The sequence below is a fragment of the Panthera leo genome, chromosome A2, assembly GCF_018350215.1.
Source record: "Panthera leo isolate Ple1 chromosome A2, P.leo_Ple1_pat1.1, whole genome shotgun sequence".
NCBI lineage: Eukaryota > Metazoa > Chordata > Mammalia > Carnivora > Felidae > Panthera > Panthera leo.
The window spans coordinates 123,672,728-123,697,602 of record NC_056680.1 but is presented as its reverse complement, the minus strand read 5'-3'; the positions used below and the strand labels follow the sequence as shown (position 1 = coordinate 123,697,602).

Genomic DNA, 24,875 nt, shown 5'->3' with positions numbered 1-24,875 from the left:
GACGCAGCGGTGGCAAGGATGGACGAGGCAGAACAGAGAATCAGCGATATAGAGGACAAACTTATAGAGAATACCGAAGCAGAAAAAAAGAGGGAGATTAAGGCAAAAGAGCATGATTTAAGAATTAGAGAAATCAGTGACTCATTAAAAAGGAACAATATCAGAATCATAGGGGTCCTGGAAGAGGAAGAGAGAGAAATAGGGGTAGAAGGGTTATGTGAGCAAATCATAGCAGAAAACTTTTCTAACCTGGGGAAAGACACAGACATCAAAATCCAGGAAGCACAGAGGACCCCCATTAGATTCAACCAAAACCGACCATCAACAAGGCATATCATAGTCAAATTCACAAAATACTCAGGCAAGGAGAGAATCATGAAAGCAGCAAGGGAAAAAAAGTCGCTAACCTACAAGAGAAGACATATCAGGCTTGCAGCAGAACTATCCACAAAAATTTGCCAGGCCAGAAAGGAGTGGCAGGATATATCCAGTGCGCTGAATCAGAAAAATATGCAGCCAAGAATTCTTTATTCAGCAAGGCTGTCATTCAAAATAGAAGGAGAGATAAAAAGTTTCCCAGACAAACAAAAATTAAAGGAGTTTGTGACCACTAAACCAGCCCTGCAAGAAATTTTAAGGGGGACTTTCTGAGGGGAGAAAAGATGAAATATATACATAAAAAAAATTGGGGGGTTTCCTATTGTCTATTATATCTAAATAAAGATGTTAAAAATTGGCCAATTTGAAGTTGATATAGCTTACTTATAAAATATAACACAGCACATCTTGAAAGAGAAAATGCATTGTTTTAAATATTGAGCCCTTTATTGACTACACTGTGGAACATAGTATCTTGAAATGAAACATTAGTGGGTTTTGTTTTGTTGACATTTTCATTTATTCAACTGAAAAAAAAAGTCAGGAAATTCATCTGATGACCAGTAGTAAACTACCTGTAAATTAGAGCAAATACAGAGACCAGTCTTTGTTTGGACTGATATTCAATCAACTGGTCAGAAAAGGCTTTCTTTTTGTAGAATCATGACGTATTAACAGTCACCAAATAGCACTGGGCTAGGAATTTCTAGAAATAATTAATGATTTTCATTTTACACATGGAATAGTCATAAAACATAGATGGCTTACATCAACTCATATTGGCCCATCCTTAATTGCTCTAAGATTCAGACAAATGGCTATTCTTTCATATGTTGTGCAAAACTTTCCCTAAATATCTGCTCATGCTCAATAAAACTGACATGTCACCCAAACATTCTTTAATCTCACTGCGACATATAAATGGACACATCCATCATACACACATGTATAATTAGGTGACTCAAGGAATATGCAAAGATGGCAAGAAACCATTCAATTCTTTGGTTATGCTCTACTGACAAATATATATTTCTTGGCAACTAGCCAATCGGTTTTGGAAATAATATTGGACCATGACCCAATAAAGTCTAACAACCTATCCCTTGCTTTACATGCATCATTAGGTCCTGTCACCAATCACCAGTCATCTCCCTAGGGCATACACTCCTTTCTTTGGAAGCATGAAATGCCCCTAGATAACTCTGCCCTTCTCCAGAGAAACACATTTTCCACTCAACTGCAAGTCTTGATTCAAAGCTAAAATTAATGCAGGCAGGCAATTTAGGTCTCTTAGAAAACTTCTTAGAAATGACAAATGTATGTGATGTTAAAGCCATCCAATATGTCTGCATGCTGCCTTATTAAATTACAAACACCTGGCTTATTTATACAATGTATCCAATGGCTTACAGATTAGGATCCTAGAAATAATACATGTCTTATAGCAAAAAATATACATATAATAATCCACCTATAGTTTATATAAATGATGAAATGTTTCTGAATATATCTATATATCTATATATGTACACATATATACTCTGTGTGTATTTGAAGAATCAGCACACAAATACCGCAGTCCTTCATTGGCTCTTCCACTTCAGTGTCAAAGACACCGGATTTCAAAGTCTTAGGAGCAGAACAAAGGTCACCGCTGAGGACAAAGAACTGGCTTGATGCACCTTCCCTTGTGAAGGACCAGGTTGGCAGGACAGTGGCAACCTGCGATGCACGGCTTATTGCATGGACCGATCTCATTCCAGTTGTCACAGGTCTTGGCACATCCCGGGCCACAGGTATCATACACAGCTCCATGCTTACACTGGGTGGCTGAGAAAAGGAGACATGGGTGAGATGTGGAGAAAGAGCCACGTAGATTCAACCTCGGCCCAATGCCATTCTGCAGGCTCATGTCACCCACTGCACTGGCTCGTCCAAATAGCAAACATCCAATGTTCCTCAAACACTCTGGGAATCACCTGCCCTTGAAAAAACAACATCAAAGATCCACCTTCTGGGCTAGTGATCTTCAAAGTAAAATAAAATGGAAAGCTTTTTATTCCCAGGGAAGACAAACTACCCATTAGTGACGCTACCGGGAAGTCTATGAGGTTATTTGGTTATTGAGAGCAGTATGAAAAATCAACTCCAAATTGTGCTTAGAGCTATCAAGTTGTGATAAATAGGAATATTTTGTGCAGCCCCATCAATATTCAAATACACAGAATTACACATACAGGAAAAAAAAAAAACCTACCAAGCTTACTGGAAATACACGACATATTTTAATCATAGTGATCAATTTGAGGCAAATTAAAGCAAGAGTGGGGTAAAACCAAATAGGGAAAAATGAGATGAGTGACTGGAGAGAGGGAAGTAGGTGGCTGTCTGGCCACAGAGAATACAAAAATGACGAGCTAGCCAAATCATAACCAATTTGCCATCTTTGTTTGCTTAGAGCTAGAATGATTCTGACAATATTCTAAGAGTTCCTGAAAACTCATGAATAGATTTGTCAGGAAAACAAACATTCTGGGAGTTGTATGACATACAAATTTTCCCATCTGAGTTATTTCCAGTGACAAAGAGGCCACCCTTTATCCTCATGAGTAGGAATGTTGACACGTGTAGGGATTTAGAAGAGGGACTTTCCAAGAATACCAATAACAATCTAACCTTCATTTGAAGTCGCTCCAAACAAATTTAATAACAATGGAAGAGTATCAGTTTAAACACCTCTATTATAGCTTATGCAGTTTGCAAAATAATACCTTGCAAAGATTGTAAAGAATGTAATTGTAAAACTGAAAAATAGGACTGGTTTTCAAGCAAGTGGGCCTTATATCGAATCTTTCAAATTATATAGAGTTATCACAGAACATTCATGTTTGACCATATCTAACTTACAATAAGGCTCCTCAAATACCCATTACACTAGTTAAACACAAATGAGAAAAGGGGTGCTGTGAAAAGAGTAGTCAATTATCACTCACAAGTTCTTCCATGTTATTAAAAAACTGAACTGTATGAAACACAGAATTTTGAGAGACATCTGAGTCAAACCTACTTTATAATACTTGGCTCTATAATTATCATTTTTCTGTATAGATTTTAATTTCCATATTAAGCTTTGGCATTTCTATCCCTGTCCTAGTTGCCTAAGCTGTTAAATAAACTAAACTAACTGTTACCAACCACCTGTTTTGAACAAAGCCACTATATACGATGCTTTCTTGTTAGAGATACACGACATGATATACCAATAGAGGGATGGGTTACGGGAAGCTATTGCCAGCCAATTATATTGAAACATCAAATATAGTCTTATTGGTTCTATGCCTGACTTACTTTCCCCTTTTTGAGGTGTTTTCTCAAAGGTAACTTCCTATCCAAAACAGTAGCCTCACATTCTCGATTCCTTTTCCATATTTTCTTCTTTATACATATCACTACCATTTCTATCATTTGTAACATGTTTATTCTGTCTTCCCTCACTAGAATATACACTCCTTCAGGGAAGAGTTTTCATTGAGTCTCCCACTGCATCTCTAGCTCCTAAAGGGCGTTAGGTATGGAAGCCAACAATACATACTTGCTGAAAAAAAACAAATGAGTTATGAAACAGATCTAACTACACCAGAGAGCGGATTGGACACTTTCCATTTGCCCCTCTAGACCTACTCTCTTTCTTTCTTGAACCTGCTCTATGTCTGTGCTCTGTGTTGATCTCTAGGGATGATTTCAACTGGTTCACTTTTGAATGGTGAACACTAGTTGGCAATTGGAGGAAAGGAGAAGAGTGAGGTCCAGTTGCTTATTTCCTTAGCCCTCTCCTTCTGGCATCACTGTGGGCCACTGCACCCCTCAAACAAATGCCACTGTTCCTAGTGAGTAGTTTTCATACTCTACAGAGCTCTCTCTGTCCCCACTTTCTGACAGTCAACCCCTCCCTTGCTTCCTTAGGCCCAGGAATGATAACAGCCTCTCTGTTATGACACAGGGTATGATATAATAAAAAATAAATATTTAGTCTTTGTCCCTGGTTCCTGGCACATAGTTCCTAAAGTCCATGGACTCTCTAGAGTATTAAGGGTCTATTGTATGCTAATGACATGACTGGTGGCTAGGGGACCCTAGATAGCTTCAGGATGCGACTGGTCACCAGAAAGACCAAGGCATGATTAGAGGGTTGGCACTTTCAGCCCCACCGCCCAATCTCCAGGAAGGGGAGAAGGGGCGGATGTTGAGTTAATCACCAGTGGCCAATGATTTCATCAATCGTGCCTGCATAATGAAACCCTTATAAAAACTCCTAAATGACTAACAACAAGGTTCAGAAAACTTCAGAGCTGAAGAACATATCAGAGTACTGGGAGGGTGGTGTACTTACTCCCCTGGGACCGAAACTCCTATGTCAGGACCCTTCTGTCCCTTGTTGTATGCACTTCTTCATCTATTCAATGGTATCCTTTATAATAAACCAGTAATAGTAAACAAAGTGTTTTCCAGAGGTTAGTGAAATAGTCTAGAAAATTGTTAAGTCTAAAAGGGAAGGGGGATAGTAAGAACACCTCCCTCCCCCTGCTTTGCAGCCAAGGCACACAGAAGTGAGGTTAACCTGAGGACCCACTACTTGCAACTGGCATCTGAAGCGAGGGCAGTCTTGTGACACTGAGCCCTTAAGCCTGTGCAGCCTTGTGCTAATTCTGTGTAGTGTCAGAATTGAATTGAATTGCAGGGCATCCAGTTGGTCTCTGAAACTTTGGAGAATTGGTTGATATGAGAAAAAAGCCCCACACATCTGGTATCAAAATATTGTGAGGAAGAACAGTTCATTTCCAGGGCCCTGGGCTTTTCTTTGTTATTTTCCTACATCCTACTTAATCCTTTATAAGACATCCATCTATTAAACTTACTTCAATTAGTAAGTTTGAGTGTGCCGTTTGTTTTCTACCTGGATCCCAAATGATACAGTAGATAAGCAAAAACTTAGTATTACTCATTAATGCTACATTCCCTAACATCACCTCTATAGTGTAACAGTATTAAGTTGCTTCGGCTTTTCATAATTTAATCATATTTCTTAGGCTACCAGGAACTGCCTGTAGCAAAGTCAGTCCTGAGACCTAAGCTCTGCCTTGATCTAGAGCCATCACCTAGCTTGGTGAATGTTACTACATCCACCCCAACTTCCCCTGTTCTAGACACTCCCCAACCTTTTCTCCCACCTCTCTTATCTGGGTGAGCTGTCCCTTGACTGTATTCACAGAGCACCCGCTGCCCACCTCCATTTCTGCGTTTGCAGCATGAGATTATAATCCTCTCTCCAGCTTAATCTAGGCTACGAGAGGGAAAGGCTATTTTGTTTCTCTATTTTCGGCAATAGTGTGGTGTTTAACGTGTAGTAGGTACTTAGAGGACCTGCATCGATATATGGATGAGTGAGTGGGTAGATCAACATAACTATTCCTTTAAATCTTGCTTGCTTTTTGGATAATCTTTTGGCTTTTGATAGATCCCTTCAAAGTTGTTGTTGTTGTTGTTGTTGTTGTTGTTGTTGTTTTGTTTTTTGCTTTTCAGTGGCTAACAGAATACCCTATACATTGTATATGCCTAATAATTTGGAAACATCCTAGCTGAATACCATATTCACACACAACTATATCCGAGTGTTGTTATGTTTCCATGGACCAATGGTGTTCAAAACTGAAAATCAGTTTCATCAGGGAACTTCCCGATACCTGACAACCCCCTTAAAAAACCTAGCCCAGGTTATTTTAATATGCAGTCAGAATTGAGAACTAATCCTATAAACAACCCCCACATTCATACTTCAGTCACAGTAGAGACTCATGTCTTTTTAGCAAATGAGAAGGCAACTATTTCCAAAGGGGAGGTAAGTGCACAATGGAAGCTCCTACTGTTTCCCATCATCTTGCACCTAAAACCCTACTGGAGCCCATCCTCAGCCTCAGAGTGCCCACCCTTCCTCATCGATGATTTTAGGTCATCTGCACAAGCACCCTTAACTCATCTCCCCACTGCCCCTGCTCCACATCTGCACCCATCCTTGATTGGCCATTCCTGTTTTCTGACCCATCTCCTCCAGGAACTTGCTCTATTCTTTGTCCTTCTCATTGAACATTAATCTCCGTTGGCTTTGCTTCCAAATATTACCAACATTTTCAGATCAACACTAATCTTTGACAAAAAAAAGATTTCTTATCAGACTTACTTTCTTCTTCCTTTTACCTCCAAACTTCATAAAAGACTTCAGTCATTATATCCAATTCCTCTGCAATTAATCAACATGGGTGATCTGTCTTTCTTTCTCACCTACCACTTTACTGAAGCAGTTCCCACCAACATTTTCAGTCATGACTATATCCACCGGCATCCCCACTCTCCTATAACCTCTCCACAAAATATTTGGCCTTATTGTCTACTTTATCTTTGGACATTGAATTCTCCAGGCTCTTCTGCTAACACTTGGAGAACACCTCTCTCTTGGGCTTCTTTGCCTACTCCCCTGGCATTACAAGTTCCAATGACCTCCAAGACTCTTCCCCTTACCTTACCTTGTCTTCTCTCTCTCTATCAGTTACTACAGTTTCATCTCTAATTTCTAGTTCTGATTCTCTTCCCAATCTATCTTATCATTTTCCAAGTCTTAATTCAAATGGCACCTCCTCCAAGTAGCTTCCTGGATCTCCCCCAGAATGTCCTTCCTCCCTCTGCACCCCACAGCACTTTTCACATTACAGTTATTTATTTGTTTTAATCCCCCATCTCCAGGGCAGCTGAAGTTCTTAATCAGAGAAGCTTATAAGAGTCCCCTGAGGATATTTTAAAAGATATTTCTCAGCCCCATTCCCTGAAGACTTTTGCTCTCATTCTGCATTGGGGCCCAAGTAGCTGTAGATTTTTAAATTCCAGGGGTCACTAGGACAATCATCCCCGGTGGAAGAGGGTGACCTGCCAAGGCCCAGGCTCCTGTGGGCAGAGTCCCTTCTACCATGACCCAAAGTTCTGGCACAGGACCAAGCACACAGGAGCAGCTTATTAAATGTTAGTGCCTGTTGGAGGATGACTTAATCTTAATGATGCTCCATCCATCATCTCATTTCCCAGTGTGGATTACATTTGGCTGGCCTTGAGTTCATTTTCCACTCAGCTGCTTCCAGAAAGCCTCTCTGAACTCACTTCACCCTCCAGATACTTTGTCTCCCTTGAAACCGTGCAAAGATCACTTGCAGTACGAAAACTTGATAGAATTTCCTCTTTCCTACCTATGTTCTTTCCTTTCCCCACATTTTCTCATAGACACAAGCTCTCCCATGTCTCATCCTCTCTCTGACCTCTCAATTCTTCCTTCTGGCTCTACCACTTAACTTCCTGATGCTCTGCTGTGACATTTCACCTTTGGCCAACTGAACACTGATTATTTCTCTCACGATCTACAGGGAGAAAGTAGAACGTAGAAAATGCAGAACCACTAGGGGGAAAAAGGTCTTTTCTCGTTGAACAAACACCATTGCCATTTCCATTTCAATTAATAAACATCTCCCGCGTATCTGCCACGTGGCTGGCATTCTCTTAGGCCAAGGAATCAAATGTGAATCAGGTATCATCTCTGACCTCCCATTACAGGAGCCTGGGTTTACCACCGAACAGGTAAAGGTGGCCCATAAACAGATTTAAAAAAAATTTTTTTTAATGTTTATTTATTTTTGAGACAGAGAAAGACAGAGCATGAATGGGGGAGGGTCAGAGAGAGGGAGACACAGAATCTGAAGCAGGCTCCAGGCTCTGAGCTGTCAGCACAGAGCCCGATGCAGGGCTCGAACTCACGGACTGTGAGATCATGACCTGAGCCGAAGTCGGATGCCCAACCAACTGAGCCACCCAGGCACCCCTAAACAGATTCTTAATAAAATGCAAGAGGCACTATATCAGATCATGAGAGCAAAGTACCATGGAGGAGTAAGAGAGAGACATCAACTTGAGGTTAAGGGGATGTCAGCATCTAGGAAGACCTCAGAGAACAGAGCCCACTTAGGTCTTAAAAGGTGAGTAGCAGCTGTCAGACAGACTGTGGTGGGAAGAGCTCCCCAGGCAGAGAGAGGGCAAGTGTGGGATGCGGGCAACAATAAACTGCCCGGCTCCATCAGGGGAAGGGGGTCTCAATTTGGTAGGTGGGAGCACGGAATTTGAGGAGGGAGAGATGGGGAGACAAAGGCAGACAAGTAGGCAGGGGCTGTGAATCTAGGCAAGGGGGAGTCTTGGAAGGGTTTTAGTTAAGGGATGCCATGATTAGATTTGCCTGCAAATTGATCATCAACTGTTATATGATCCTAGAAAGTGAATACTGACTCCGACCCTGTTTGACTCTTCTGTGAATTCAATGTTTTTTTCCATATATATAAAAGACAAAAGATATATTATTTTCAATCGATTAAGCATCTGGCTCTGGATTTCAGCTCAGGTCATGCTCTCGCGGTTGGTGGGTTTGAGCCCCATGTCAGGAGTACTAACAGCGTGGTCTGCTTGGGATTCTCTCTCTCCTTCTCTTTCTGCCCCCTCCCTCTCTTTCTAAAAACAAATAAATAAACTTAAAAAAAATAAAAAGATAAAAATAAAACCTAACTGTGACCAATTTGAACATATGCATTTAAAGAAGGATTCATCTGGTTAAATAATTTAAAAAAGAAAAACCAGCCAACTACCAAAGTGATTAGGGTTGGCATGCATTTGTTCTCTAGGGGACACACAAGCAGACACTGTGTAATGTGTACAAGCAGCATTATGTGTTACTTCATGTGGTAACTCAGAAAAGCGCTGGGTGTTAGCTTTATCAATAAATTCAATAAGCACGGCTCTGTGCCCTCTGGAACCCCGCTGCCTCCATATCCCCTACTGAGTGTTGAAGATCCCCGTACTGACTTTATCTCCTAATCCTTTACAGGAGGCACCCAGTTGGCCAAGGAGAAGCTCACTGTGTATAATTAAAGCCATTGCTACAGCAAAGGGCTAGAAGCACCTGGAATTTATAGAGACAAACAGAGGAAAACCTGCTCATAGAACCCAGCAGGCTATCTGATGTGCTATAGAAAGACACATGCCACTTCGAGTATCCCAGATGCTTTTCCACTTATAAAATGCATTACTGAAAGTGCACTGACAATTAGTGTGGGCTACAGGGAGATGTCAGGAAATCTGCTGAGAATGGCCAAGTAAGATGTGAGGGCAAGAGCATAACAAAGTTACGGTCAGAGACTACCAACTGACAACTATCAGTGATAAGGCACAAATGAATAGAAATCGGAAAGACCTACATAACAAATATTTGAGTAAATTAGTTGATGCTTATGTAAATACGCAAATAAATATATACTCATATTTGACTATATTTTTCCACAGTGCTCTTGCTGGTCTGTTTTCATAATGATTAACTACAGAGGCTGTGAGGCAAATTTACCTGGGTTTCATTCCCAACCTACTCATTTTCTAGCTCTGTGGCTTGCAGCAAATCACTTAAATATTCCAAGCCTCAATGTCCTTATCCGTAAAGTGTGGGTAATAGAATGCTACCGTATAGATTATAATGCAGAATTAACAACATAAAATGTCATAAAAGTGCTAGTGTAGTCCTTGGGGCAAAGGAAGTGCTTAGAAAATGGTGAATGTTAATATAAACGGTCATTATTAAACTTTTATTCTAGACCTTTACGATGGTCCTTTGCATAGCATATTATATTCAGTAATTCACATGCTAAGCTTGAGCTCCATCAGTCCTTTTTGCCACACGCAGTGGGCATACGCTTTGTGCTAGTAGTCATGATAGTGCTAAAATCCGGGCTACATTTGGAAATGTCACTTGCTCATTCAGAGTTTCTTGCCTGGCTGGCTTCTTATTGGTTCAACCTCCAAGCTTTTTACTCTGGAAAATTTCTCTTCTCTGTATTAAGTGCCCTTACGTGCTGTCATAAGTCGAAAAGATCTGGAAGCTAAAAATAAGTAAAGGGTACTCTTATAGTCTTCAATATTCCAGATCAATTGGAAATGAATCCACTGAAAGATGCTGCATGTCTCCATAAATTTATTTTTCATGTGCCAACTGTCAACCTGTGCAAGTTCATTGTGTGTGTGTGTGTGTGTGTGTGTGTGTATGTGTGTAAAGGTTCCCCTGCAACTGCACAGAGTTATACTTCACTCAGATGGCTCCATTAATTTTAAGTGGTAAATGAAATCTTTCGAGAGCCATATTCCTCGTCCATTAGAAAAGTAATTTTAGCTCCTGAGATTTGGTCCCTGAAATCAAGGGGAATGCGTAGTCCTCAAATGGTGCACTCAGACGGTGCTAAGTATAGCTGTGGGCTGGGAAGAGAGGACTCCTATATTCTGTATCTAATATAAGCCTTACCACAGCACCACCACAGCTAATGAAGTTTATAAGTTTCTGCAGAGCCCTAAATTACAGCAGGATGGATGGATGGGACGTGGCTCCGTATATCTTAGTCTTTTTCTGATAGATTCAAGGGAAGGAGGACTCAAAGGAGAGAAAGGGAGCTAGGAATATTCAAGGTGTACTAAAAGGACCTGGTCCCACAAAAACATCACTTTTACTATGCTACCCCACACTGATGCATTAGGTGAGAGGTAAGCCATTCCGTCTTACTTTTTAGGAGCCTCAACCACACCATGTTATTGAGATAGGGAACCTGAAGGACTCCATAAAAATCTATTTTTTGCTCCCTTTCCTTCTTCTATTCTTGCTAGGACCTGCACCCCTGTCCTGCACATGCCTTACTTTATGTCCTCCTTGTAAGGGATGAGGAATTAATGATTTCTTTGGAATCTTTCAACACAATAGATAATACCTAAGGAATGATAGGGTGAAGCCATCATGTTCATATTCCAAATCACTGGCATTAGACATCTTGAGGATGCCAAGGTCCCCTGGCTTCAGGGGATACATGACTTATGATGGACATCAGGACACTGTCCTTGTTCTGACCAGTTCCTGTATGCCCAAGAGGACATGTGCAGCAGACCACAATCATCAGTAAAAACTCCAGACCCCTAGCAAAGATGAGATTCATCTTCTACTTCCTTTCTGAGTCTCCCAGATGCTCTGTCTGTATCTGCTGTCTCTGTATCTTCAATAAACTCTGCTCTCACTTTCTGCTGGCTTGAGTTTGCTTTCCATCCTGTGTGAAGCCAAGGACCTTCTTGGCTGGCCCTGCAGGACCCCCCTCTGCATCCTCGGACCCAGTCCACCAGGATCACTGTGAGTTATTTTTATCAAATCAATACTCCTTTCAGAAGGGCAACATTGATAGACATTCTTGCTGTAGAAAGTGAACTCAGATACAAAGACTGGACTTGGGTTTGCAGAGAAGAGAGCAAATTCCAAAACGGAAGTTAGAAGTAGGTAAAAGGGCTTAGTGCTTTTCATGGACACAGACAAGTGATTTTGTCAAGGGGCAGCTTGGAGAAGTTTTAGTAACCCCCAAATACCTGTCATCCTACTCCCTCAAAGCCACCCAAGTAGGCATAAAAATTAACTCAGTGGTTTCAACTCTGGCTACAAGTCAGAATCACCTGAGAAGTTTTAAAAGCTATATAAGGCCAATTAAAACAGGATATCTGGGCATAGGTTTCTTGTTTATCTTGTAAACTCCCTGGTGACTCCAATGCCCAGCCAGACTGAGACTCACTGGTCTAAGTAAACAAGATGGCCACTCAATGAAAACACAGCCTCAAGGCAATCCTTCTTGACCTCTCTTCCAGCCAGGTGACCTCCACCAATATAGACATTCTAGAGTTAGCAGTGCCATGAACTGCCTTTTTTCTAATATCAGAGCTAAGGTTATTAGGATTAGTGTAGAATTAGTGCAACCCCCCTGTGTCTTCATTCCAGGCAAATCTGTCCCTTTTCAGAAAAATGTCTGCCAACCCTTGAAGTAAGTGACAAATACTCAGCCATCTCCTCTCCAGATCTAATTAGCAGCAGTAGCTTCTATGAGGTAGACACTCTTTCAGATGTTTCACATACATATCACTGGTGTGTATCACTCTGCGTCACAGATATTATTGTAAAATTCCAAAATATATTGGGAATCTCTTTTCTTCTCTCCTCATATACTGCCTCCATCTTAATCCAAGTCACCATTGTTTGTTCACCACCACACTCCTGCCTGGTCACCTGCTTTCAGTTTGCCCCGGCCAATCTATTCTCTACACAGTAGCCTGGACACAGGGTGATGTTTAGAAAGCAGAATGAGGCTTGCTCAAAGTCCATCAGTGGCTTCCACTACTCTTGGAATAAAGGCTACCACCCTCCCAAGACCTGCAAAGCCCTGCACGATCCAGCTCCTGCTTCTACTCCACCCCCATTTTATGCTTCTTTCCCCTGCCCACCATGCTTGAGCCACACTGACTCCCTTCCAGTTCGAGAGCATGCTATTTTATTCCTGCTTTATGGTCATAAAATATGTTTCTTCTGCATAGAATTCTTGCCCTAACTCCCTTCAATCCTTCAAGGCTCCTATCATCACTACGGAGAAGCCCTCCCTTGTCCCCATATAAATAGCTACCCATTCCCTCTCCATTTGTCTTTTGTTGCTCTGCCTTATTTGTTTCCTACATCACACTTAACATACTTAGCCAGTATTTTCTTGTAGAGTTACTATTTTCATCTGGTTCTCCTTTTGGACTGCCAGCACCTCAATGACAAGGGCTTCGTCTCTTAAGCTACCAGAGTACTCACTGTGTTCAGCACAATGCCCAGCACGTAGACACTTTGTAAGAAATAATTATTGAATGAACAAAGAAGTCCATTTTACAGATATCCAATAAGCTAATTAACTTGCCTGAGATCAAAGGACTATAACAAGTATTATAGAAATCTGTCTCTCAGAGGCAAAAGAATATTCTGCTAGGGTTTAACAATCTCTCCCTTTCTCACACAAACACACACACACACACACTTATCCTGAAGACCTTAAATGACTGTAATCATCATGAATATTCTTTGCGCCACATATAACCTTAGCCACAGCTGTGATTGTCCGTGTGCTAAGTACATCCAGCTGATAGCTTGAGGTTGAGAGGATTTTGCAACAGTGGAAATCCTTAAATTGTTCAAATGTGCTTGTCACAAAGCATTTCTCTTAAGTGCTTTCTATCCTGCCTAGTGGGAAGCCCTTGTGTTTTATCAAGTTGCAATCCAGTTGGACTATTGATGGAATTTCCCTTTGGCCAAGGGAGAATGTGGCCATTCGTATCAGAGAGTCTCTTTCATTGCTATTTTGGGGATTGTAGTGAACTTCTGATGGATGGATCCACCGGGAATTTCTCACCTGCACAGTTCTGCTGAGGCTCCCAGTGGACACTGATGCCTTCTCTCTGGCAGGCCCGGGTATATGCCAGAAATGACTCGCAGTAACAGTTTTTATGGACTGGACATTCACACATGTCTGTCACACAGGACCTAAGGAACCCAACAGAAAGAAATGAACATGTAAAAATATCAAATTATCAAACACCGTAAGCGTGACTTGCAGGAAAGGGTAGGTAAGTGGGATGTCAAACATTGATTGGCCATGAAAGTTTGCTAATTCACGTTGGAAATCTAAAAATGGCATAAAAGTTCTCCATGAAACCTTATTGGGTACCTCTGAAGAAGGTGATATTAGGTTCCCTTTCTTCTAGAGGATTGTCCAGTAGAACTTTCTGCAAAGACGGAAATGTGCTATAATCTCCACTGTCCAAAATAGACTCCATGACCCATATCTGGCTGTTGAGCACTTGGGATGTATCTAGCGTGTGTGAGGAACCAAATTTTTTATTTGATTTAATCTTAATTGACTGGGATGCAAATAATCAATATGTCTAGCGGTTGCCATGTTGGAAAGGCAGCTCTTAGACTACAGTCACCATTCAAAGTGCTGCCATTTTGTGAATAGCTCTAATACAAGAATAATAGTTTCTACTACAATATAACCAAAATAGTGCCCAGTATGATAAAAGTATAAGATCCCAGGGCTTTCTGAAGACATACAATTAAGATTCGCTTTGGCAATATCTTAGAATCTTAGTCTCTTGAGAAACACTGATGCTCATTCTTTAGAATGTGGGGTGACAAATTCCAAATAAAGCAAAACTTCCAGGCCTCGAATTAGACCGAAAGATAAAGAAGGTTGAGCCAAGGTCTTCATAGCTTAAGTTTAATTTTTTTTTAATGTTTATTTATTTTTGTGAGAGACAGAGATAGGGCATGAGTGGGGGAGGGGCAGAGAGAGAGGGAGACACAGAATTAGAAGCAGGTTCCAGGCTCTGAGCTGTGAGCACAGAGCCCGACGTGGGGCTCGAACTCACAGACCGTGAGGTCATGACCTGAGTTGAAGTCAGACGCCCAACTGACTGAGCCACCCAAGCGCCCCTAGCTTAAGTTCAAATGTGGAAATGATGGGCCAGGACATGAAGAGAACTGAAATAGGCTTCAACATAAACCAACAAATTTTCAAGCATGTTGACCGCAAAGACACAGTGATGACCTTACGTTGGTGTGTAGTATTATCGTTTACAAAATGCTTCCACATGCAGTCTGTCACTGAGTGCTACATAGGACAAAGCACAGTCCCTATTTTATAAGTAAACAGGTCATTTTACAAATGAATACATGGGCCCAAAGTCACGTTAAAAAGAGGCAAAAGGGTGGACTAAATTACATCCCCTGAGACTACTGCTCTTCCTGTTATTCCACAGGACCACCTTCATCTTCACCTTCCAGCAAGTTTACTCCCTAACAATTCTGACTTAACAGTAATGCAAGAAGCCCTCAAGATTAAGAACATGAAGCTACCCTTATTTTTTTCATAACCCTTGCCAGCAAAACCTCTTCCTTGCAGAACCAAATTCAAGGCTGAAAGCAAAAACAATTAATAATAATACTCAAGATTACAAACAGCACGGATGATCTTGAAAAGTGACCAGAATATGATAATCCACTGTGAATATGCCAGCATTTTCTCTTGGCATGGGACGTGTGTACACATCTGATTACAGAGAGCAGCCAGCTAGCTGTGTGTAAGGGCTGGAGCGCTGCCTGCTCCCAACAAGAATTAAATGGCAGAAACCATATTAAAGAATCAATAGACTCACCATCTCCCTGCAAAGATATTACAGCCCAACTCTCGAGGACACAGCCTTGGAAATATGAACTAACAGGGACAAAAGAGGAACAGAACTGAAACCTAAGGAGCCTTCTCCATGTCATCAAGTGAGAAATTATTTGGTGACTGATGACTTAAGACAGAAAATTATTTGATGACTGATACAGGACAGGAAAACAGATCTCTCTCTTCTCCGGAATAATCAAGACTGCGTATCTTCATACCTCCTCCCACGTGCATTACAGAAATCCCATGGAATCCTGCTCACTAGAAAACCCTTTCTGGTACCCGACACCACGCTGTGCCTTTAAATTTGTGCAGAGCCTCCAGGCTTCTGACAAGGGCAAACGAAAGCCTGTTCTTAAAACTACGACGGCCTCTAAATGTCTGACTATGAACCCTCCTGAACGCCACGATTGCGATTGCCTTTGTTGTTTTGATTTTTATTTCAGACCAACCCACACCCGTCACATTCCGGCGCAGACTTTACATTACGGCCACATTTGGGCTGCTGGTGCTGACCTCTCAGCCCACCTCTGCTTCACTCCCAGGACTTCTGTAGTCCACCCTCTTCCCTGGCCCATAGGGTGCGGGTCCCTTTCTCTGGCATGGCTCCCATTGATGTGACGGGGATAGAGTGGGCGCCGAGGGGGCCTGGTGGAATGACGGTCCTTGTGTGGGAAGAAGATGGTCTCCACACGAGGAAACGTGTCCCCCGATTTGAAAAAGCATCTAACGTCACTCTGTAAAATTGTGTGGACAGTAAACAAAATTTAATTTGGGTGAAGGAAGTGAATGTTTTCCTTCTTTTTTATTTCTACCGGGTGTCTTAGGAAGCTATTTATACAATTTAAAATAAATTGCGGGCAGCTACATCCAATTCATTGAGACTGTTGGGAGAAAATGAGGTAGGCACACATTTAATGTTGAAGCACACATTTACTAATCACTGCATATAAGTATTCCACCTCCACAATATGCCACTCACTACGCAGATGCAGTCAACAATGTATCTGCCCTTTAAAACTAAGGACGACTCGAGCTTATTCTATTACTTGGCACTCATGAGGAACAACATTTGAGGAAAAAGCATGTGTCAAAGCCACCCATCGCTTGAAATATTTCACATATATTTAAAGGCTTGAGAGATGTGTTTTGTCACGGAAGTTAAAACTACAAGATGTCTTTTTTTCACTTGTCAAGCTGATGAGTTTTATACACAAAATTGTACCCAGGGTTTGTGAAAGAATGGAGAAATAGATGGTCCCTACTCGGTGGGCAGAGTATGTAATTGTTAGCTCTCACATCGGGCATTTTGCCGTCGTCAGCTCTTACGCGGACTGTCTCATCTAGTCCACACGGCAATGGGACGTGAGGCAGGTCTTATTACTGGCCCACTTAACATCTGGGGAGACTGCAGCTTGGAGGTGTTGGCTTGCTCAAGGTCACACGGCTGATGACAGATCTGGAACTGCAAAACCAGGACTGTACTTCAGGGCCTTCTCATCTCAACACCCATAGTAATAACGACGACTGCATTAGAAGATCTTTCTAGGGGACAATTGGGCAATACTTATAAATAGCCCTAAGAAAGTTCCTCCCTTTGGCAGGGAAATTCCGCACCCAAGAAAATAGTAATGCATGTGGACAAAGATTCTACAGACGGGGGTTTTCATCATAATGCTATTTGAAATAAAAAAGAAGGCAGGAAGATGGCCTGTAATAAATTGCCTATATATTGCCTAAATTGCCTATAATAGAGGCCTAGTTAAATACATTTAGGTGACCTCTATATCCTGCAGACATTGCAATGATGTTCTGGAAATACATTTTAAGATATGAGGAAACACGGAGGAAATATTGAGCGAAAAAGAGCAAAACTGTGCTTCAGTATTGCGTGAAAACAAATAAGAAAACAAAAGTAACTGAAAACAGATATGGCCAAATGTTCACAGCGGTCTCTAAGTGGTAGAATTGTGGCTGTTTTTATTTTCTTCATATCCGAATTTTCTATAATAAACACATATCACTTTTCTAAAATGATAAATCAACAAAAAGAGTAACATGAGACATATTAATATTTCAATCAGAATTTACGGACTAGAGTGAGAAAATAAAGAATAAGGAATGGGAGGAAATTAAAATATCCTTTTGTAGGTCTTAGTTGCTGAATATTTCTCCAGCTAACATTTTCCAGTCTGTACTGGTCTGTGCCTCCGACTCAGGTGTTGATTCTATTCACCGTGTGTTATTCTCAGACTCCCACCTCACTGGTCTACTGACGCTATGGACTTGACATCCAGATGGATGGAACGGATAATGGGATAATTAGGTATGCTTCTGCTGGAAGGAATTTATTAAGAAGAAGGAACTTATTAAGAGAAGCAAGCATCCTCAAATGCACTTCAAATTTCAGGGTTGGGCAAAGCAATTGTTATTCAAGTGTTCAATTTGTGTTTATCACACTTAATAGTTCAGTATGAGAAAAAAATCTAATTTATGACACAGTGGAATTGAATTTTTATATGTTAATGGAAGATTGTTGCTCTTCCCCTAGTCCGTGTGCACCAATACTGCGCATTTATATTCATGTTATAGGATGTGTAGGAGAATTTTATCACTCTTAGTAGTTAGTAAGATTTATGGCTTTGGTTTCCCTGCTTTCATGGCATTATTCTGTCCCAGTTATGTTCTGTTCGATGTTGAGCTCCTGGTCAGGAAACACAGCTGCCCAGCGCTCCAGGGGGAAAACACAGGTTGCATTACAATAGAGCTTTTCCAGGAAAGCTCTACAGGTTATACAGAATAAAGGCCCGCCTATGCAAGCCCTTTAAAGCAGGCTTTCTGTCACAGGAGCTTATGAATGTATCTAGAAATGATGTTCTGATTTATCCACCCTGCTCCTGGCACCTTTCCTGACAGCAGAGAGGTACAGGCAGGATTCTTGTTCCTTGGGGCACACGTAGCTGTGCAACGCAGTGACATGGAGACAGGATGCCAAGGGGCACGGCAGGGTGCTCCCGAGCTGGTGCCGTGCCGGGCAGCACTTTGTCACACACCAGCTGCCCCCTTCTCTAATTATTTCATGTACGGTTGTCATGTCTCAATCAGACTCTTCAAAGGCCTCTCTTCACTGCGTCCAGCACAATACTGTCAGAACCCACCTGGGGTCAGTTCCCTCCCTGAAACCCAGCTTATCTAATTTACCTGCAGGGAAGCTTGCACCATCTTCTCCCCTCCATTAGGTCACAACCACTGCCTCGTGCAAAGCTCTAGAAAGAAGCCACTAGCCACACGGAGCTGTTTAAGTGGAAATTTACATTCACTACGAGGAAATAAAATTTTCAATTCACTTCCTTAGTCACGTTTCAAGTGTTCAATGGCCATGTGTGGCTAGTGGCCACCATGCTGGACGGTGCTGATCTACACAAGTTCCGTCATGGCAGAAGGTTCTAATGGATGGTGGTACCAGGAGTGCAGCTCCATCTGTGTTGGGAAACCATTCCTGCTCTCCTCAGAGAGGTTTGTAGATGTAGTGATATCAAGATCACTCACTCCTACTCTTACTGGGCACCTACAGAGAAAGTTCAAATTCAAGGTCACTGGCGATCTAGATCATCCCTTTTTCCTCCCCACCCATTCTTTTACCTGGGCATAGGGAATGTCTCATTAACCCTCAGGCTTCCTTCCACCTAGCCATTCCTGCCTTGAATGTGCTTCCTTCTCTTCCCCACTGGAAGAATCTGATGTCTATCCTTTAACATTCAGTTCAGCTGCTCCATGGCGCTTCCTGACTGGCCCAAGAAAAGTTAGCCCCTTCCTATTGGGTCCTATCCCCTCTACATCTTTATCCTAGCACATACCCTCTGAATCCTAATTACCACTTCCTCTGTGCGGGGGGGGGGGGGGGGGGGGGGGGGGGGGGGGGGGGGGGGGGGGGAGGGGGGGGGAGGGGGGGGGACTGTATCTCGTTCATCCAGCCAAACAGTGCTTTGAACAGGCAGCTCAGTAAATATGTGGTAAATCACCCAAAGAGTGAATAACAGTCTGATAACTTTTGCCCAGCTTCCACAGGGCCACAGTTGGACACTGATATTTGAAGAGCGTGAATTCCACCCTTGCCCCAATCCTCGGCCAGTGCCTAACCCAGCCCTCCACCTGGGGCTGCTCACCATAGCAACCTCTGAACTAAGCTGCTTCCACAGGAACCTTGCATTTTCATTTTCAACTTCTTACACTCCTCTGCTGTATCCCAGGGGATTTTCTTTTTAATTTAATGAATGGCAGAATAAAGAATTTGATCAGAGAAGTCTGCCTTCATGACACACTTTCAGAAAAGCATATATTCAATATCATAAGAACAACCTATAGCTCTTCGTGTTATTAAAAAGGCAAGCCTCCAATACTGCTAAAATCAAAACATCAAACATCTCTCTGCCTCCTAGCAACAGCAGACCGAGTAGTTTTCCCTCTGCTTTTTCTGGCATGAAGGCCACCCCTGTCAGAGAGAGGTAAGCGTGCATGCGTTGGCTACCCAGAGTTTTGAAAGACAGATAGATTAACCATTGGGAACTCTCCACACTGCTTCTGGGAGAACAGAAGGGCAAGCCAAGAGTTGCCACAGCCAGCACCATCTGGGAGCCAGAGGCAGAGCTTTGGCTCTCCCCTCTGCCACCGGGAAGGGTCTTTGGCTGTACTACGTTGTTCTATTTGGAAATCAGCCTTCCTGAGAACAACAGTAGAACATGGCTACATCTGGATGATCACTAGAAAACCACACTGGGGTCATATGGCTTTCCTTGCTCCATGTATCTAGGAAGTTCACAGAATCAGGGGAAAGCATCTCAGGTTGGTTAGTGCCTGGGCATCCCTGGGAAAAGGGGAAGGGAGAGAATTCAGGAAATAGTCCTGGCTGGGTGGACAGAAGTGTGTTTAACTACCAAGAGACTATCAATAGAGACTATTAATAAACCCACTTATACTTTAATCCTTGAAATTCTGCCCCGACCTCCCTAACCTGAATTGCATGGAAGTTACTAGAGGAGGTAGTCATACGAAGGCATAGCCATGCCACATTAGACCTAAGAAAATAACTTCATCCCTGGCTTTCTAGTGCCTACATCTGCTCTTCTCAATACTACATAGGCACCCTCAGCAATTCACATAAAAACAGCATTTTGACATAAAAAAATAGGGCCAAAAGATTTAACAGTGGGACACATGAGGTTGCTTTATTGAGGTGTTAATAAGCGTGGGGAAAACCTGCAAAGCCAGCTGGTAGGGAGTCTGTACTGCTCCTTCCAGATCCTCCCTGAGCCAGCCATAGTTTGACATCATGGTGGCTTAAATATTGGTGAGGATATCTGATATCAAATATTGGCTTAGCTATTGGCTCTATGGTTGCCTAGGTTTCCAGGATAGCACAGCAAGGCCAGGTATTTCTGGATGAGCTTATCTATTTTACAAACTCGATCTAAGGAGACGGGGCAGGAGAATCTGGGAGTCTACCTGTTTCTCTGGTTGTGGATACTGAACTTATCTGCAATCCAGCCTCATTAGGTCTCCCACACAGACCCACATACATTATACCTTTATTCCACTCCTAAGTGTGAAGAAGAATGAACTCATCGAGCCCTGTTTGTTCACACAGAGGCACAGACATGAACAGAGGGACACACCTTCAAACTCCAAATGATGTAAAGGGTATTCTGGGCCGGAAGTCAGTGCAATGGGATACTGAAGACTAATTCCATGGGGGTGGGTAAGGGTGTCTAGAAGTCTTTGCAGAGTAGGAGAGACATGGGAACTGGGTCGTGAAGGAAGTGTAGAATTTTGCTTCATTACAGAATGAGCAAAAGGGAATTTCAGGAAAAAGGAGGAGCCTGATTAAAAGCAGAGTTTCCAAATCACCAGATCTCAGATTTGATGCTCATGTGGTCCAACCTCGGATAGTAAAAAATGAGACAAGACAAAAAGCCCATGACAGTCACACAACCTGTTTCTGAAGACCACGTTTCCTCACACGGCAGCACAGCAGGTCTGTTGTTAAAACATTTCTTTCGGGGCGCCTGGGTGGCTCAGTCGGTTGAGCGTCCGACTTCGGCTCGGGTCACGATCTCGCGGTCCGTGGGTTGGAGCCCCGCGTCAGGCTCTGGGCTGATGGCTCAGAGCCTGGAGCCTGCTTCCGATTCTGTGTCTCCCTCTCTCTCTGCCCCTCCCCCATTCATGCTCTGTCTCTCTCTGTCTCAAAAATAAAATAAAAAAAAAAAACAAAAAACATTTCTTTCTTCTAGGGATCCAAATCCTCATAATTTCCAACCTTACTTGTAGGTGTGACACTCATAGGTGCCACACAGAATCAGTCAGCGTGCTTGTGCCCGTGATGACTTCTCAGTTATCTTCCTGAGCTCCCCCATCGGCCTTGGGCGTTTGCTCTTTCTGCCTTGACAAGAATAAAAATCCGACTACCAAAGTAACAGGGAAAAACCTACTGAACTGCTTTCATAATTATTCACAATGAACCCCTTTTCTTGATTGCCTGCACTCTGTTCTTGTCACATATACATTGCCTACTTATATGTATGTAGTTCCGGTTTAAAACCTAGGGACTCTACATTTTTTGCCTAATTTACACTCTCTAGATACTGAAAAATATTGATTGCTTTAACTCTCCAAGGTTATATTCCCCAGGAGGCAAAAGGTGCTACGTGCCTGGCAGATACTAGGGTGGCATAGGAGTTCCAGAAATGGTCCTCAGCCTTGGACACCTTTCTAAAGCTAGAGATTGCTTTGTGGCTAACACAGCAGGCACAGAGACTCCCTTTAAAGATAGCAATGCTTATGATTTTCCATAGATGCCAATTTTAACAGGAATCCCTTACACTTGCTCTGAGCAGAGACCAAACAATCATCGTGCATGTTCTGGAGCCTGAAATATTTCCTCCTTTGATAAAGCCATCTATAAGACCATCTGTGGAGAATATATTCCCCACGGCTCATAGTTAAGTTTTCTTGCACCTTATGGCTGGGGAAGGTGTGTGCACCATCCTGCTATTTGCTGGAGAGACTAACGTGGTTAGAAAACACTCCTCTTGGGAAAAAATGAGATATTTTTGCTAGAGTATGAAACACTGGCTCCACAGAGGGAAAAGATGACCATGATTAGCAAACATTTGCTAGGTTGTCACTCTCCCAGGGATAACTCATTACTTCAGTTTGGGCAAAGACGTCTAATAATCCAGCCAGGGAGAGAGGAAGCCTGGTCACTACCCCCCTCTAGTGGCTGAGAGTTAGAGTGCCAAGTAACCTTAATTCTTATTCCAACATTTGCTTCTTAACTCTACTTTTTTGAGGGGGAGGCTGACTGATAAAGCAGAACATAAAAATGGCTGCTCGTCAGAAAACCGATTACTTTTCTCTTAAACATGTTCAACTCATCACTGTCACGTTCACTGTAAAACAACCGTGAGGCTGGCTGGTGGACTAAATCCCCACATAATCTAAAAGTCTCTTGGTTTTCTGCCACAGAGGCTAGAAGAGCTGAGGCACTCCCTGCCAGAGGGCAGGTGAGGTGGAGCATTGGTGGGAAAAATCTCAGCTTTTGTACTTTTTGCAAAATCTCACTTTACTCATGCACTGGATCTAGCTTCACATACTCTGTTTTTGCAAAGACTCTCAAATACAAAAGAGCACCCGACCCTGCACCTAAGCAGGAGGTACCACATCTGAGGTGGTAACACAATCAGAGGCCAAAAGCGCAGCGTGTTGACAATGTTCAGCCATGTTCCTGCTTCTTAATTAGTAAAATGGTGGAATCACTGTAGTACTGGCATTCTAGGACTCTATCTAAATATGAACTTGCCCAGCCCTCAGCCAGCCTTAACACTAGGTGATATTCACACTTGGAAGATCTTCCAGAAAGAGAGATCGCTCTTTACCGAGAAAAATCTCCGGGCGCCTGAGTGGCTCGGTCTGTTGAGCGTCCAACTTTGGTTAGGGTCATGAGCCCACATTGGGCTCGCTGCTGTCAGCGCAGAGCCCACTTCAGATCCTCTGTACCCCCCCCCTTTACTCCTCCCCCACTCACGCTCTCTCACTGTCTCTCAAAAATAAAGAACATTAAAAACAAAAGAGAAAATAAAGTCTCAATATCTCTTCTGTGCGGCAAGCCCAACTCATTCTATTTCTACCCCCGACATAGACGCACATCACCTTTGAAATCGTTCCATTCAGCTTGACAAACACTGTCTGCCCTGTGCAAAAACACAGGCCGGGCTCGGTGGAAATGTAGAAGGAAAGAAGACCCTGCCTTCAGCTTGGGACTTTCACAGAGTCATGGGGAGGGCAGGGCGAGACTGGGCAAGGCCACAGGCCGCAGGACTAAGGAGGCTCAGTCTGGGGCTCCTGTGGGTGCGGGTCGGCACTCTAGGGGGAGCTCCTCCTTCAGCCATGCTCCCAGGGCACCCTGCTCATCTCTGGACCCTGGGGGAGAGGAAAGTGCTCCCACAGGACAGGCCATCAGGGAGTCCGCAGAGGGAGGCAGCAAGTGGCAGCAAAAAGCGCTCCGGAGTTCCCACACCTGTGGGAAACCCCGCCTGGGTTGCTTGGGGCACAGCCTTCTCCCTTTCTAGGCCGGTTTCCCCCGCATCATCGCTCAGAGTGTTCTCAAGAAAACAGACTGTCCGGTTGTGACAGAGGAGAGAGAAATTCATCCGCACAGCCGCATGCGGGCTAGCGGTGGGCGCCAGGCAGAAACCAGGGTCTCCAATCTTTGCCCCGCCGAAGCGCAAAGGGAGAAGGGTGCGTAAGTGGAGCTTTGTTTTTTTTCTCTCATTCCAGGGTGGCATCCCCCTCAGCGCCATCCTCGGGGACTCCCAGCCCCAGCAGTCCTCTGTGAAATCTTGCCATTGGTGGCCCAGCGTGCCGGGACAGGTCTGCGGGTCTAGACCACGGCTGCCTGCTGAGGGGTATGACTGGGAGCGCGCCGTCACAAGTTGGCAGTGAGGAAAATCCAAGGAAGTGAAGGCGCCCAGCATCTGGAGGCCACGCCCCAGCCATATGCAGCAGCCACCACCAGCCCAGATGCTTCAAAGGGGCCGATCCTTCCAGAGGCCTTGTTCACATTAGGCGGTGGAGGCTTGCCAAGTCCACAAACCCTCCACTACGTGCGTTAATAAAAGGGCAGAGTGGTGGCCACGCCCCCCAGAGGATGCATCGCTGCGGTGAACTTTTTCAGATGCTGGGTGCCTTTCATCAAGCATCTTCCTGCTTTGGGCTCCACGGCAAACCAGTATTCACATCCAATCACTGCGCTGGGAT

The 24,875-nt window shown here is 43.3% G+C and overlaps 1 protein-coding gene across 2 annotated transcripts in view; it reads right to left on the bottom strand.

Moving 5' to 3' along the window:
- Positions 1-786: 786 nt before the first annotated feature.
- Positions 787-24,875, bottom strand: part of BMPER (BMP binding endothelial regulator) — a 253,459-nt gene continuing 229,370 nt past the window's right edge. For both annotated transcript variants that reach the window (XM_042921845.1, XM_042921840.1), the window contains exons 14-15: positions 13,743-13,873; positions 787-2,208 (exon numbers count right to left, since the gene is read on the bottom strand). In XM_042921845.1, the coding sequence (XP_042777779.1) occupies positions 2,027-2,208; positions 13,743-13,873 (313 nt within the window). In that variant the 3' untranslated portion in view covers positions 787-2,026. The remainder of the gene's footprint in view (positions 2,209-13,742; positions 13,874-24,875) is intronic.